Consider the following 14865-nt stretch of genomic DNA (forward strand, 5'->3'; position numbering starts at 1 on the left):
TAGCCACTAAACGGAAACGTTAGTTGCTACAAAACCTGAGCTCTTTAATGGTGCTGAAAAATTGAAAACAAAATGATCTATTTTAAATTTTCATCTATTCAAGTTCCGATCGAGTCGCAATTTATTCTCCCCCCGAATTGAAAAGAACCGTTCAAATTTTGCGGATAAAATTGATGTTAGAAAGAAAAACTGTATTGTTATATGTTTTTATTTGTGATGTTATGAAACTATGTGTTATGAGCCTGTAGCCTTTGTTCTGGCAGGCGCTGTCATGATTTTCGGAATTTTGGGCAATTTAAATAACGCCTGGTCTGTTGAAAAATCTCACGGAGGGCTCTGGATGTTTTGTCCGGATCCAGCTTATCCAGTGTACACTGTTGTTAAAGATATGCCAAAAGACAAAGATGCTTATGAAAATGGAGACTGTCAAAAATACACAAAATTGGTGGCTGAAAAATATTACCAGCAGGTCTGGGTGGAAATAGTGGCTGCTAGGGTTCTGCTTCTGTCTGGAATTATTATTGGGGTGCCTATTATAATAGCGATTGCGTTCCAGATGTATTATAGAGTGGCTTTCTGGGCGACCGCTGTCATGGTTGTCATTCAACTAGGTTTGGGTGTTGTAACATTGTGTTAACAATTTTATGTTTGCTGAAGGATAGGAGTTTCAACAGAACGTAGAACATTTTAGGGGAAAAAAAACCTTAAAATTAAAGAGCATAACCGGTAGGTTAAATATTTACATACGATAAATATCAAATTGCAAATCACCCTGGGTTATTTATTATAAATTAAATGTAATAATCACGCTGAGGCTGGTCGTATTTGCTTCGCTAGATATCAGAAACAAAATCTAGAAGAACCAATATATCTATTGTAACGTATTTTTTATCAAATTGATCAAAAACTAAAAATTCAATGCGTGTTTGAAGTTATGTCAAGAGACCCCAGGGTACAATTTCATCGGTCACTAATACTTCGAGGCAGAGTGCTTTGTTTGAAAGTTTGAACTTAGACTTAAAAAAGTAAAAGGCTCAATTTTTCCCTTAACGTAGTGTCCTAATTTAGGCCAATAAGTTTTAGGGCAAAACGCTAAACTTAGTTAGAATTGTTTTTTTTGATACTTGAATTAAAGCTATAAAAACTGGCTGCTTCCGAGACGGAGACGTTTGGCTTATTTCAAATCCTTCATTTTTAAGAAGGAATTTTTTAAGCTTCAAAAACGTACTCTTGAATTCAAATTCAAATGAAATTCAACACTTTTGGATTTCTTAACACGTTAGAACAAAATCTTATTCCCCTGGGGCACAAAAACACCCTCGCCAGGGCACTCAGTCTCTGGAGCAACTAAAATTTTGTTCCAACATACACTTAGAATTCAACTCTTCGACTCGTGAGAGCTACTTATTCGCGTCTAAAAGGTTTTTTAGTATTAGAAAAAAAAGAATCTGTTCTGTTTTGGCCCTCCAGCTTAGTGCGCATAAATTTTTTATGAACCCCAGGCGCACGTGCTATTTTCTTACATAGTAACGTGCTATATAACAACCTATAATTTGTTACTGGGGGGTCATAAAAACACTGGGGGGGGGGAACAGAATAGATCCGAAAAAAGTTACTCCTCTTTTCCCCTTTTCTTCTTGATATAAGATGTTTTGTTCTTAGATTCTGCTGAAAAATTTTTGTTTGACAAATTTTCAGAATTTCCTAGAAATCAGACATCCGTTACTAAGCGAACATTTAAATCCCAGTTGTTTTGACGACTTATGGGCTGTTTATTCGTAGCAGTTGAAGTCTGCGGTAACAAATATCGCTAATTGATATGTGCGAAAACCTTACTATTTTGAAAACATCAAACCTAAGAAGTTGTCATTCCTCAGAAGATGTAATGAACGACTTTCGGAAACCTGGATCGTGTCTCATATGATTGCTTATGAAAACAATATCCGATTTTTGATCGGAATCTTACCTAGTTTTGAAAACTTTAAAAAATCATTTTACGGGTTTTTTCTCTTTGTGCCGGAAGAAGAGAACAATGTCCGGATCATTTTTAATTTGTTATCCTTGGGACACACGTTGATTACTTGTACTTTCCGGCTTTCTTTGGGAACAAAGTTGTTGTTCAAAATTTTTAACCAGATTTTCCAGGTGATGTCTGAGGTGTCATTTAACGTTCCTAACACCAGCAACTTGCACTTTTTAACCTCTCCCGAATTTCATTGTCACTCAATTGAATGCTAATGCTTATTCTATTTGCAAAAACCTCTGGAATTTTAACATCTCACGATGGAAATTTTGGCTTTTTTAAACCTGCTCTTACGTGTATTAAATCTGTGACGAAACTGCATCGGTTATAGAGTTCTAACATTGACCGTTCTTGTCTTTGAAACCAAATACGATACTCGAATTTTGATTTTTAGTCTAATTGAACGTTCTTGAAATAAAAACAAAAGTTTACTACCAAATCAAGAAAGACAACAGGGTCAGTTCCGCTTGCATGGTAGGTGTTTCAGGATTTAATCTTCAACAAAAATGCGCCGAAAGGGTAATGCGCCATGTTATAACTAAGTAAGATCATATATGTGACAAAATTAACTTTAAATTAATGGGCTAGCCAAGTTTTTGTTTGGAGACCCTGGTCCAGAATAACAAACAACAACGATAACAAATCAATAAAAGATATTCAATGTCTTCGTTCTGAAACAAAGCAAATTTTTGGAAAGATTCGGTTCTGTTATGCCTAGGTAATGTTTGGTATGTTCGGTGAAAAACGCCAGAAATTGACTATTTTCTTTATTTAAGAAATTTAGTTTTCTCTTTATAATGTAGCCAAACGTTTTGTTAGCATTCTACTAACAAGAACTTCAAATGTGTTAAAAGAGAAAATTTTCATGAAACCTCGTCATAATTATTTGACAATTCTCTCTCGTTGGCTTTAGAAAACTGGATGGATGAATATATATATATATATATATATATATATATATATATATATATATATATATATATATATATATATATATATATATATATATATATATATATATGTAAGAGGTAACAAAAAAGCAGTTTCAAACTTTCGCAATTCAACTGTTTCTAAATCGAGTTTAGGCAAAAAGCGGTGAATCAGTTTACAGCTGTAGAGAGATAGAGGTGTGACCAGACAATAACTGTCAGCGCTACGTACAGTTAACTAAAGTTTACGGAAGTGTTGCAACATGTGATAGAAAGTTTACTGCATACGAATGAAATGGCAACTGAATTTGAGACCGAAGGGGTTAAGTTAACTAATTGAACAAATAGCCCGAATGGGTTGATAGTATATTAGTAAATGGAGATTATCAGTGTTTATAATAATACATGAGTCTTGGTTACCCTTTTGAGGTACTTCCGTACCACACTCCCCTCTCCTCAATATTTTCGACAATTAATTGTCGAAAATGTTGTTTAATTGGTCTATGTCATCGTGGTCTAGAGATGAAATGGGGCTTTGTTCCTCTTGTAGTCGTTGTGGCATTTCAAATGAGGCTGTACTGTAGTTGGAACGTGGACTGTCAGTTTGTGGTTCGTAAGTGTGACTTCTATCGTCGTCCGATAGTGAGCGTTCTATTGAGATATTTATCTCGTTGTTGTCGATCCTTGTCGATTCTTTTGATGGGAGGTAATGATGCGCGGAGTTGTATTCGAAGATGGGGTCTTCTGGCATCTGGTTGTAGTCATTGTCGGATTCTATAGTAATGGTTACTGGAATAGTATTGACTGGCTTTTTTTTTGATTTTTTTGGCCTCTTTCTCTTGCTAGGGCGTATTGTAGTGTCATAATTGGGTTGCGATCTTCTGATAATAAGTCTATTTGTATTTGTGGGAATCGCATGCCCTGAATGACTCTCTTTGTGTTTTAATGTTAATTGTTATTTTGATTTATGGATGTTGTGCTTCTGCTTTGTGTGTTTGTTCTTATTTGTGGTCTTTGTGTTGGTCTTGGGGGCATTTCCGCTTTGCACATTTTTGCGTAGTGACCTATCTTTTTGCATATTCTGCATATTTCATTCATTGCTGGGCAGATACTGAGGTGGCCTGGAATGAACTTATATCCACACTTCTAGCAATCTGGTATTGGACCTGATTTTGGTGTCTGTAGAATGCCCGTTCTTTCTTGTATGTTTTGTCTTTGTTTTGTGTTGTTGTGTCTTATATTTTGAACTTCTATTTGTCCTTGTGGGTTTGTGTCTAATAGCGATGTGCTTGCGTTGGCCATTTTTGTTGATTTTCTTGGCCTTTTTCTCTTGCTAGGGCGTATTATAGTGTCCCAATCGGGTTGCGATCTTCTGATAATAAGTCCATTTGTATTTGTGGGAATCGCATGCCCTGAATGACTCTCCTTGTGTTTTGTTGATAATTGTCATTTTGATTTGTGGATGTTGTGCTTCTGCTTTGTGTGTTTGTTCTTATTTGTGGTCTTTGTGTTGGTCTAGGGGGCATTTCTGCTTTGCACATTTTTGCGTAGTGACCTATTATTTTGCATATTCTGCATATTTCAGTCATTGCTGGGCAGATACTGAGGTGGCCTGGAATGAACTTATATCCACACTTCCAGCAATCCTGGTATTGGACCTGATTTTGGTGTCTGTAGAATGCCCGTTCTTTCTTGTATGTTTTGTCTTTGTTTTGTGTTGTTGTGTCTTATATATTGAACTTCTATTTGTCCTTGTGGGTTTGTGTCTAATAGCGATCTGCTTGCGTTGGCCATTTTTGTTGATTTTCTTGGCCTTTTTCTCTTGCTAGGGCGCATTATAGTGTCCCAATCGGGTTGCGATCTTCTGATAATAAGTCCATTTGTATTTGTGGGAATCGCATGCCCTGAATGACTCTCCTTGTGTTTTGTTGATAATTGTCATTTTGATTTGTGGATGTTGTGCTTCTGCTTTGTGTGTTTGTTCTTATTCGTGGTCTTTGTGTTTGTCTAGGGGGCATTTCTGCTTTGCACATTTTTGCGTAGTGACCTATTATTTTGCATATTCTGCATATTTCAGTCATTGCTGGGCAGATACTGAGGTGGCCTGGAATGAACTTATATCCACACTTCCAGCAATCTGGTATTGGACCTGATATTGGTGTCTTTAGAATGCCAGTTCTTTCTTGTATGTTTTGTCTTTGTTTTGTGTTGTTGTGTCTTATATATTGAACTTCTGTTTGTCCTTGTGTGTTTGTGTCTAATAGCGATCTGCTTGCGTTGGCCATTTTTGTTGATTTTCTTGGCTTCTTTCTCTTGCTAGAGCGTATTGTAGTGTCCCAATCGGGTTGCGATCTTCTGATAATAAGTCCATTTGTATTTGTGGGAATCGCATGCCCTGAATGACTCTCCTTGTGTTTTGTTGATAATTGTTATTTTGATTTGTGGATGTTGTGCTTCTGCTTTGTGTGTTTGTTCTTATTTGTGGTCTTTGTGTTGGTCTTGGGGGCATTTCTGCTTTGCACATTTTTGCGTAGTGATCTATTATTTTGCATATTCTGCATATTTCATTCATTGCTGGGCAGATACTGAGGTGGCCTGGAATGAACTTATATCCACATTTCCGGCAATCTGGTATTGAACCTGATTTTGGTGTCTGTAGAATGCCCGTTCTTTGTTGTATGTTTTGTCTTTGTTGTGTGTTGTTGTGTCTTATATATTGAAACTTCTGTTTAATTGCTCTCAAACGAAATTTGTAGCAATTATATTAGTCCTGTCGGTCTTTTTCTTTTTATGCGATTTTTCGCTTGACCAATTTTTCGTCTGACGCTTTTGACTTTTCGTCCTCAAAAACGGGATAAACATGTAGCGCCCAGCGGGCATTAAGTGCTCTTAGAGCCTTTTAGCTCTGTTTCAGCTCAAACAGTTTTGGAGTCTTATACTTATGGTGTGAACAGCGGTTCTTAGAGGTTGAAGACCCCCCCACCCCCCCCCCCACTGCTGACCCCCCACTATTGCCCCCCCACCGACCTGTTGCCCCCCACCCCCACCCGACTGTCGCCACCCCCATCGGCACCCCCGTGCACCCTCCCCCCACCCGTGGCTAGCTACTGACGAACAACCGCTAGCTAAAAACGCAAATTTATACTAATTTTCACAATTTTTTTCAAGATTTTTGAAAATTTTTGTCAGTTTTTTAAGTTTTTTCAGCCCTAGCAGCCCTAGGTGTCAAGGAATCCACTCTAGGATTTGATAATAGGTTATTGAATAGCTTCTAGTGGTAATAGAATGGTTTCAACATTTCAACACTGCGAATTTTTTGCATTTTTTTTGATAAATTTTGCAAATCTTTTCAATTTTTTTGAAAGTTTTTATCGTTTTTTAGGTTTATCCAGCCTCAAGAGCCAAGGAACTTCTTCGGGGGTTTAATAATAGGTTACTATGTAGTTTCTAGAAGGAATGGAATCATTTTCAAGATTTAAACATCACGAATTTCAGCATTTTTTTGATAAAAATTGCTATGTTTTTAAGATTTTTTGACATATATTTTCATTATTCAAGATTTTTCAGCCTCAGGGTTCAGACAACCTCCTGAAGGGTTTGATAATACGTTGCTGCATAGTTTCTAGTGGTAATAGAATGTTTTTCAACATTTGAACATCACCATTTTTAGCAATTGTTGGATAAAACTTGAATTTTTTTTCAAATTTGTCATTATCTAAGTTCTTCCAGCCCCAGGAAACCTCGTATAGGCTTTGATAATAGGTTACTGAACAATTTTTATTGCGATAGAATAGTTTTGAACTTTTTAATATCACAAATTTTATCGATTTTTCAATAAAACTATGATTTTTTTCAAATTTTTTTTTTGAAATTTTTGTCATTTTATTTGCAGTTTTTGAGTTCTTTTTTGAGTTTAACGATTAATACTGGCCAACGAAGCTTTTAAAGTCTTGCAGATGGTTACATGACAAAAATCCTTCTTTGAACATTTTCGTCACTGCGAAATGTGGAAAGTTTTCTTCTGAAATTTGCACTTTCAGTTTTTTATATGATTTAGTTACTAACAAGGCTAGAATCTCATGGAAAAAATTTCTAGCTCTCTCTCTCCTTCTCTCTGTGTGCGTGTGTTGGTTGGCGTTTCTTTCCTTCTCTTTCTCGCTCACGTTTTACCTCGCACTCTCTCTCTCTCTCTCCTTAACTCTTTTGTTGACTTCAGCGGCTGCTATGTGGGCGTGATAATATCGTCTATTACCCGAGCCTCACGCCTCTTCAATCAAGCGAAAGCTAACCTCACTAAACAGTGGCTAGTTGCTGACAACCGCCCGCCGGTCGTTTGAGAGCAATTCGCCCGACGTTAGTCGGTTATGTTTGTCCTTGTGGGTTTGTGTCTAATAGCGATCTGCTTGCGTTGGCCTTTTTTGTTGATTTTCTTGGCCTCTTTCTCTTGCTAGGGCGTATTGTAGTGTCCCAATCGGGTCGCGATCTTCTGATAATAAGTCCATTTGTATTGGTGGGTTTCGCATGCCCTGCCCTGAATGAAGACGCGTTTAACTAAACTGTCTTCCAAGTCTTCCTAGTTGCATAGTGCATCTTTTTGTTTTATTCTAGAGTGGAATTTTTCCAGTGATTCGTTGTGTTCTTGTTTGCAATTGAAGAAATGGTATCGATCAAATGTTACATTTCTTACTTCTTTGAATGTTTCCTTTAGTTGCTCGACAAATGCATCTGTTGTGCATTTTGACATCTCTGTGTGAGGGTTCCTTTGGTGGAAGATGTTTGTGGCCTCATGCCCCAGGGACAGGTAAATGAGGCTTTTCATTTTTTCGTTGGCCTCATGCCATGGAATATTGTCCCACGTATGGGCCTTTGTCTTCTATTGCTAGGCATTGATTTTGCCAACCGAATTTGCGTTTGATGTTTCTTTGTTCTCTTTGATTTTTCTCGGCTGTTGATTCATCTGATGTGGGTGGCTCATACATAGGTTTGTGAGGGTAGTCGAGTTCTCTGCTTTGTGGTTTGGGTCTGAGTAGTTTTTTCTACTTGAATATTTTCTTTGTCTTTTATAGCCAGTTTTTGCTGTTTCAAAACCATTTTTCCCACACTAAGTTTGGCTGTGGTCCTTTATCCCAAAATAGTGTAACCCCGATTGGGGTTTCGCCATTGCTGACTGCGCCATGTAAGAGGTAACAAAAGAGCCGTTTCAAACTTTCTAAATTCAACTGTTTCTAAGTCGAGTTTAGGCAAAAAGCGGTGAATCAGTTCACGGCTGTAGAGAGATAGAGGCGTGACCAGACAATACCTGTCAGCGCTACGTACAGTTAACTAAAGTTTACAGAAGTGTTACAACAAGCGATAGAAAGTTTACTGCATACGAATGAAATGGCAACTGAATTTGAGACCGAACTGGTTGAGTTAACTAATTGAACAAATGGCCCGAATGGGTTGATAATATATTAGTATATGGAGAGTGTTTATAATAATACATGAGTCTTGGTTTCCTTTTTGGGGTACTTCCGTACCACAATATATAAAATATATATATATATATATATATATATATATATATTTATATATACATATATATACATATACACATACATATATTTTTATATATATATATATATATATATATATATATATATATATATATACATATATATTTATATATATATATATATATATATATATATATATATATTTTATATATGGTTTTTGAAGTTGGAAAAAAAAACAGACTTATTGACTATTGATGAGCTCATTCAGACTCTCGGAGTTTTGATATCACCAAGAAAAGACAAATAATAGTACGCCTTTTTTCAAGTTTTGTGGTGGCTTGTATCGACAATTTCCTTCGTTGGAAGCGAAAATACATGACAACACCAAAAAACAAATGTAGGAGTTGCATCGTTTTAGTGGAACCCAAACCAAACTTGCGTTTAATATCGGCAGTTTATGGACTAGTGGATGTTATTTTGAGGGGCTTAAGATGTGTTTCAAAGTCCAACCCGGGTCGAGGTTTCTGGGTAAATTCTTGTAAGAGATGCGGTTAATGCGGTGAATTTTTGTAAGAATTGCTGTGATTGCGGTGATTGCGGTGACAACAAATATTTCACCAAATTTCACCGCATATCTTACAAAAAATTCACCGCATCGACTCCTGTGTCAAATTAATGTAAAAAAATGCGGTGAAAGCGGTGAATGTGATGAAAAAATATTAACCGCATTTCACCGCATTTCCTATAAAAGTTCACCGCGAAATTCGCCCCATTTCTTACAAAAATTTACCGAATTTGCTTTCCAACGTTTATTCAATCTGATTTAAATTCACAAGAAATATGCAGTATGTACGTGACAGTTGGCGCAGCGGGATAAACAGTTGAAGGCATGTAGGAGGTCAGAGGTTCTAACCCCGGTAGGGACGATTTTTTTTGTAAGAATAATGAGAACGCGGTGAAAATATAGGATTCATCGCGATTCACCGCAAAAAGATGCAAGAAATATGCGGTGAAATTTATTTTTTTCCGCCGAATTTCAACACATTTCTTGCAAAAATTGATTGCCAAACCTCAACCCGGCAAAACAGAGGGGTCTGGCTTATAGAGGTCGAGATAGAGGGGTCTGGCTTAACCTGATACACTATAATGAATAAGATTTAATCTCTGGACTTTAGCCTGGCTCAATGGTCGAATTTGGTCTCCCGGGTCGAGGTTTGGTCAAAAAAGTAATTTAAGATTAGCGGTGAATAGCCGTGAAAAAAAAACATTTTTCACCGCAAAGCGCCCGCATCTTTCAGCGTTGAATGAAGTGAATTTTTGCGGTTTTTAGGTCTTCAAAATCACCGAATTTCTTTCAAAAAAGAAACTGCCGTACACGAGTTCGAACCTGTCACCTCCTGCATGTCAACAACTTCTTATTCCACTGAAAATTTTCACCGCTTAAAAGCTTTTTTTGACCGTAATCATCGCATTGAACGCAAAATTTATATTTTGCTCAAATTCACCGCTAATCGTACATCTCTTAGCGATTTTTAGCGGTGACACCTCGACCCGGGCTGGCCACGAAACCTAAAGACTCCTTTAGTCCTCAAGCACAACGTCCGTTAGCAATATTATGCATCATCTTTTTAAATGAATTCTTATTGTATTTTCATCACCTAAATGGCTTATGAACCCACCATTCACCCTCCTTCAAAATATCCGCAAAGATCAATTATACTAGCAGTTCCGTGAACGCTATCTGAAGGCATCTTATCTTGAAACCTTAACAATTGATATTCTCATTGAAAACTTATTCGTGATAACCGGTGTACATGCAACCGTTTCAGTGAATTTTTTATTCAAAACTACTTTAGACACACCAACAAAAAATGAAGAAAGCCAACTATGTCAAGGAAAGGTTTTATGCGAGGTAGGAGTAATAGACCTTCTCACAGAGCATAAAAAAAATCAAAACAGATAGAATGAGTTATAAAGAGGGAGATAAAGAGATAGATCGATAGCAGCAAAAATTTATAATGAGTCGAAGAGCAAAGAGATTTAAAAATACGAAAAAACCCAAATGACAGAGAACAAAAGAAGGTGGAAAGCAGAGAGGGAAACAGAAGAAACGAGTCTGGGAGAAAGCCAACGGTAGCGATAAGCGAAAAAAAAAGGAATTAACGAGAAAAAGAGAAAGAAAAAATGCAATTGATGAGAAAGGAAAAAACAGAAAGAACATAATGCTGCAGAAAGCATAAGAACATCAGGAACCCATATTAAGCAAAACGATAAAAAACAAAAAATTGAATCAAAAGGAGACAAATAAAAAGAAAGGAAGAATTTCGTAAACAATCGAGAAAAGTAAAAAAAGAAAGAGAGAGAGAGAGAAAGAGAGTGAATGGAGGAGAAAGGGAAAGTGAGCGAGAGAACGAACGCAAGAAAAACCAAAACCCATAGATTGAAGAAAAATAGGACAACCAAAGGAGCAGCGGAAATAACGAGAGAGGAAGTACAAGAATAGAGAGATAGTGAGCAAGCGCAAAAATCAAAAGCAAAAATTTGAGTGCAAACAGAAAATATCACAGTTAGAGAAAACACTTGAAGAGCAGAAATTGAAGATCGCACAACTAAAAGAGAGAGAGAGAAAAATTGAAGAAAGGAGGGATACAACAGTTCAAAAGAGAAGAGAAAACAGATCCTGGGTGAGACGATGAATTGCGGTTCTCATAAAAAGGATGAATGCGCCAATGAGAACACCGTGGATGTGCCCAAGACGTGGAAGGCGCTGATAAAAACTTTTTCGTTGGCAAGACCCTCCTAATGCTTTTACAAAGTCAACAAACACAGAAATGAGTTAAAGAGCTGGATAATGCCATCAACAAAATTTTCCTCAAAAAAATTGGAAACGCAAAATTATAAACCTACCATGTTTGCATGCAATAATTTATAAGCAACAGCCCTTAAAATGAAGCAGTTCTCTACTGAGCGCTAAAAAATTGGTTTTATTTCAAGACCTCTGTGTTGTCAAATACAATTTTTGGTAGCTAAATTTGACTTTTGCGTCGGCACCTTTTGGGTCTTTGACACTTCACATTTTGTTCGGTGAATTCTTCTGTTTTAGAAAACTTTCGTACAGTGAAACTTTGAAAAAACAAACTTCCATCATCTACTTTCTAGTCCTTGATGTTTTTGGTGACTTTGCCGTCGCAAATTTCAAGACAACCTTTTTCTTCAACAATTTTTTGACAAGGAATTACGAAAAACATTTTTTTGTCATAAACCCTCTTTGTCTTGACACAATTTCGATCTGTCACGTTTTCAATATCAGAATCTTTTGGGTCATAGACCGTTTTCGGAGGTAATTCTTGGTCACAGACCTGTTTCTGTGACCAAAATCAATAGGCCAATGATTTTTTCAACACTTCTGTTTTTGTTTTTTAAAACACAGATTATTGTGTTTTTCTTTAAAAAATTTTGGAAACAGGCTTCTTCGCAAAGCCTTTTTTGGTAGATGACACGACCTCTCAGCAATATTTTGGTTCTATGACATTTTGGCAACACTTTTCGGTCAACGACCTGTTTGTAACATTTTTCGATCAATGTTCTTTTAGAAACATCAATCGGTCAATGACCTTAAAGCACGACTTTTCTGTCCTTAACCCCAATTAAGCAACCGCTTAACCGTGCTCTCCGGTAGTACTGTTAAAATATGCTGCTCAGTGAAGCCTCCAGAACATGCCGCCTTATGTGTTCACGCGATCAATTTATAGATTATGCAGCACGAGGTTCTTTTCTCTCCATACAGCCAAGTTTTACTGGCTACATGACGCATAGAGTATATGTACCCTGATGGTGGGCTACATTGTGTGGCAGTCGGGCTATAATTGTAAGATTCGAGAATTTCAGCAAGTTCGGAACTCGTTCAAGATTTCATATCAAACTGCCACATTTTGGGGTCTTCCATAACCTGTAATATATGGTTAAAAAGTTGCTCACTATGAGGTGAACAGTTTGCTCGCTGGGATAGTTGCGGCTTTAAATATACAAACCGTGACTCGGCGTGATGACCTATCCCAGTCGAGAAACTCTCGGTTATTAAAAATTAGAAATCGTCAGTATCGTCGTTTATTCGAGCCAAAAGGACAAAAATTTCTACGATTTTTTCGTCGGCACAATCGTTTTTGCTCGGTATTCAAAATAAGAAAGATTCGGTATAGTCGTTTGTAAAAATAGGGGATATTTGATTTTTGTTTTCAAACTTAAGAAATATTCGGTATCGTAGTTTCTAACCGTAGGAGAGAGAGAAAGACTTGTCGTCTTTTTAACGCGAAAGAGATTCGGTGTTGTCGTTTTTAAACGCAAGAGATATTCGGTATCATAGTTTTCTTGGATAGTGACAATAATGTAAAATGTTGTCAAAAATTATCTCAAATTGATTAAAAAAAAACCTTTTTAAATGTATTTTCTGGTGACGCTCTCATCTGGATTCGAAAACGGCTACGGCAGAGTTACAAACAAACATTTTTGTTCTTTAATTAACAGCCATTACATGAACAAACATCCCCAAAATAGTTTGCAAAACAATTGATACTTACTTTTGTGAGCTTTTCAGCTGATTCGACGAAGTCTATTCTTTACTGATAGAGACGATTTAAATTAAGTTTAAGTTAGTTTTACAAATTTTCAAATATAAGAAAAATGGTGGCATTTTTCATTGGTTTTAAGTTTACCCTAGTATAAATCAATTGCACATTTTTTTTCAACTGTTTTTAGGTCCATACGAAGGTTTCTTGTAATGCAATATTTCATAGGGTACTGAAAATCACTTTGTTTTCTAAATAAGTGTTTCAATTTTTTCATAATAATTGATACCGGGACATTTTCACCTCGGCGCTTCTTTCTATCTTAATTTTGCGTAAGAACGTACCGAACGTTTCCTACGTTGTTAATTGAGATTAACAAAAGTTTTTTTACATATGAACCGAACATACCGAATCTGGTATCTTCCAGAATGCACATACCACATCTTGCTAAACCGAACATACTGAAGCTTTTTCACGTTCCAGACCGAACATAGACAATTTCTTGCGTTTGAGTCTGAACATAACGAAAAATCCAAGCATACTAACGATTTCTTACGTGGAATACTAAAACATACCGAACGGTTTTTGCGCCGTTTTCGTTCGGTCTTCTGGACTAGGGTAGTTCTAACCGACTTAAACCGATTTGGTGAACGCGTTGTATTTTTCTTTTTCAAAAAAGTTTGTAAGCTACGTAAGGAATGCGTTAAAAATGTTGACTACTAAAGTTGAGTAAAACTGACACAATATATGCGCTGAATCAAGTGAGTTTAATTTGTAGTGTAGAAATTATATAAGGATTATGTTAACTTTATGCAAGAAATGTGTTGAACAATGAGCTCAATTTAAGCAAGAATTTAAGAAATGCGCCGACAAAAGCTGAAAATACTTTTCTAGCATATTCGGCTCTTAAAGGAAAACTTTCAACACATTCATTTATGACTTGAACATTCAACGGATTTTTCAAAATAATTTGCTCGGAATCGCTGACACCTCGACCCGGGTTGTGGTGTGTTTGAGTTGACGAGCCTCATTTTTGCGTATTCAAGTAATGGTTATGAAACTCTGCTTGAAGTCACTGAGAACTTCTGGTGTTTATCGAGTACCGCGAAGCAGTTAGAGATATTAAGTCAGAATTTCGAAGTGACTTCTGCAGAGTCACTTAACCATGCTTAAAACACAAAACGCGCACGTTTTAAAATGACGAAAGTCAACGGAAGTCAACTTCTGGCATTTTAACTTTTGGCTCTGCAGACTTTCGGCATTTTAAAATGTGCACGTGAGTGTTTAAATCAAATTAGACCATCTGTCCTTATTAAACATTGTTAACACAATGCTGTAATTGACTGTAGCTTGTCTGGTTACAGCCGCAGCTCTCATGACTCATGGTTTTGTGACGTCATCAAAACACACTCCTCAAATTGAGCTGGACTTTGACACTGTCGCAGGAAAAATTTCTCTTTTCCTATCCTGTCGTAGATCAATATAATCTTGCATGAAATTCAATTTTGTAGAAACTGACTTATACATGAGTTCCTTGAACAATAGTAAAAGTATGTAAAAACAATTACAAACTCTTTCTAAAAAGTTCCCAAAATTTATAAAGATTTTGTATCTTTTCAAAGCCATGTTGGATCTTTTCTATTTGTCCCCCCCCCCAGTAGTTTGTTCTACCCCCAGGTTACAGAGCACGGGTGATTACATAGTAAACCATTGAAAAAATATGGCACGTGCGTCCGGGGGTGCAAATAATATGCACCCACTAGGCTGGGGGCACAAAAGGAAAAAATCCATCATATTTTTTATTAAGAAGAAATGGAAAGCCAAAGAAAAAAGGTTCTTTATTTTGTGACAAA

General features: G+C 36.7%; 1 protein-coding gene across 1 annotated transcript; it reads left to right on the plus strand.

The window, feature by feature from the left end:
- Window positions 1-229: 229 nt before the first annotated feature.
- On the plus strand, window positions 230-14498 carry LOC142347916 (uncharacterized). Its single transcript, XM_075399080.1, has 2 exons — window positions 230-611; window positions 14362-14498. Exons 1-2 carry the CDS (start codon window positions 230-232, stop codon window positions 14496-14498), a joined length of 519 nt encoding a protein of 172 aa, XP_075255195.1.
- The last annotated feature ends 367 nt before the right edge of the window (window positions 14499-14865 follow it).

This window comes from Convolutriloba macropyga, chromosome 10 (assembly GCF_964194025.1).
Source record: "Convolutriloba macropyga chromosome 10, txConMacr16.3, whole genome shotgun sequence".
Classification (NCBI taxonomy): Eukaryota; Metazoa; Xenacoelomorpha; order Acoela; family Convolutidae; genus Convolutriloba; species Convolutriloba macropyga.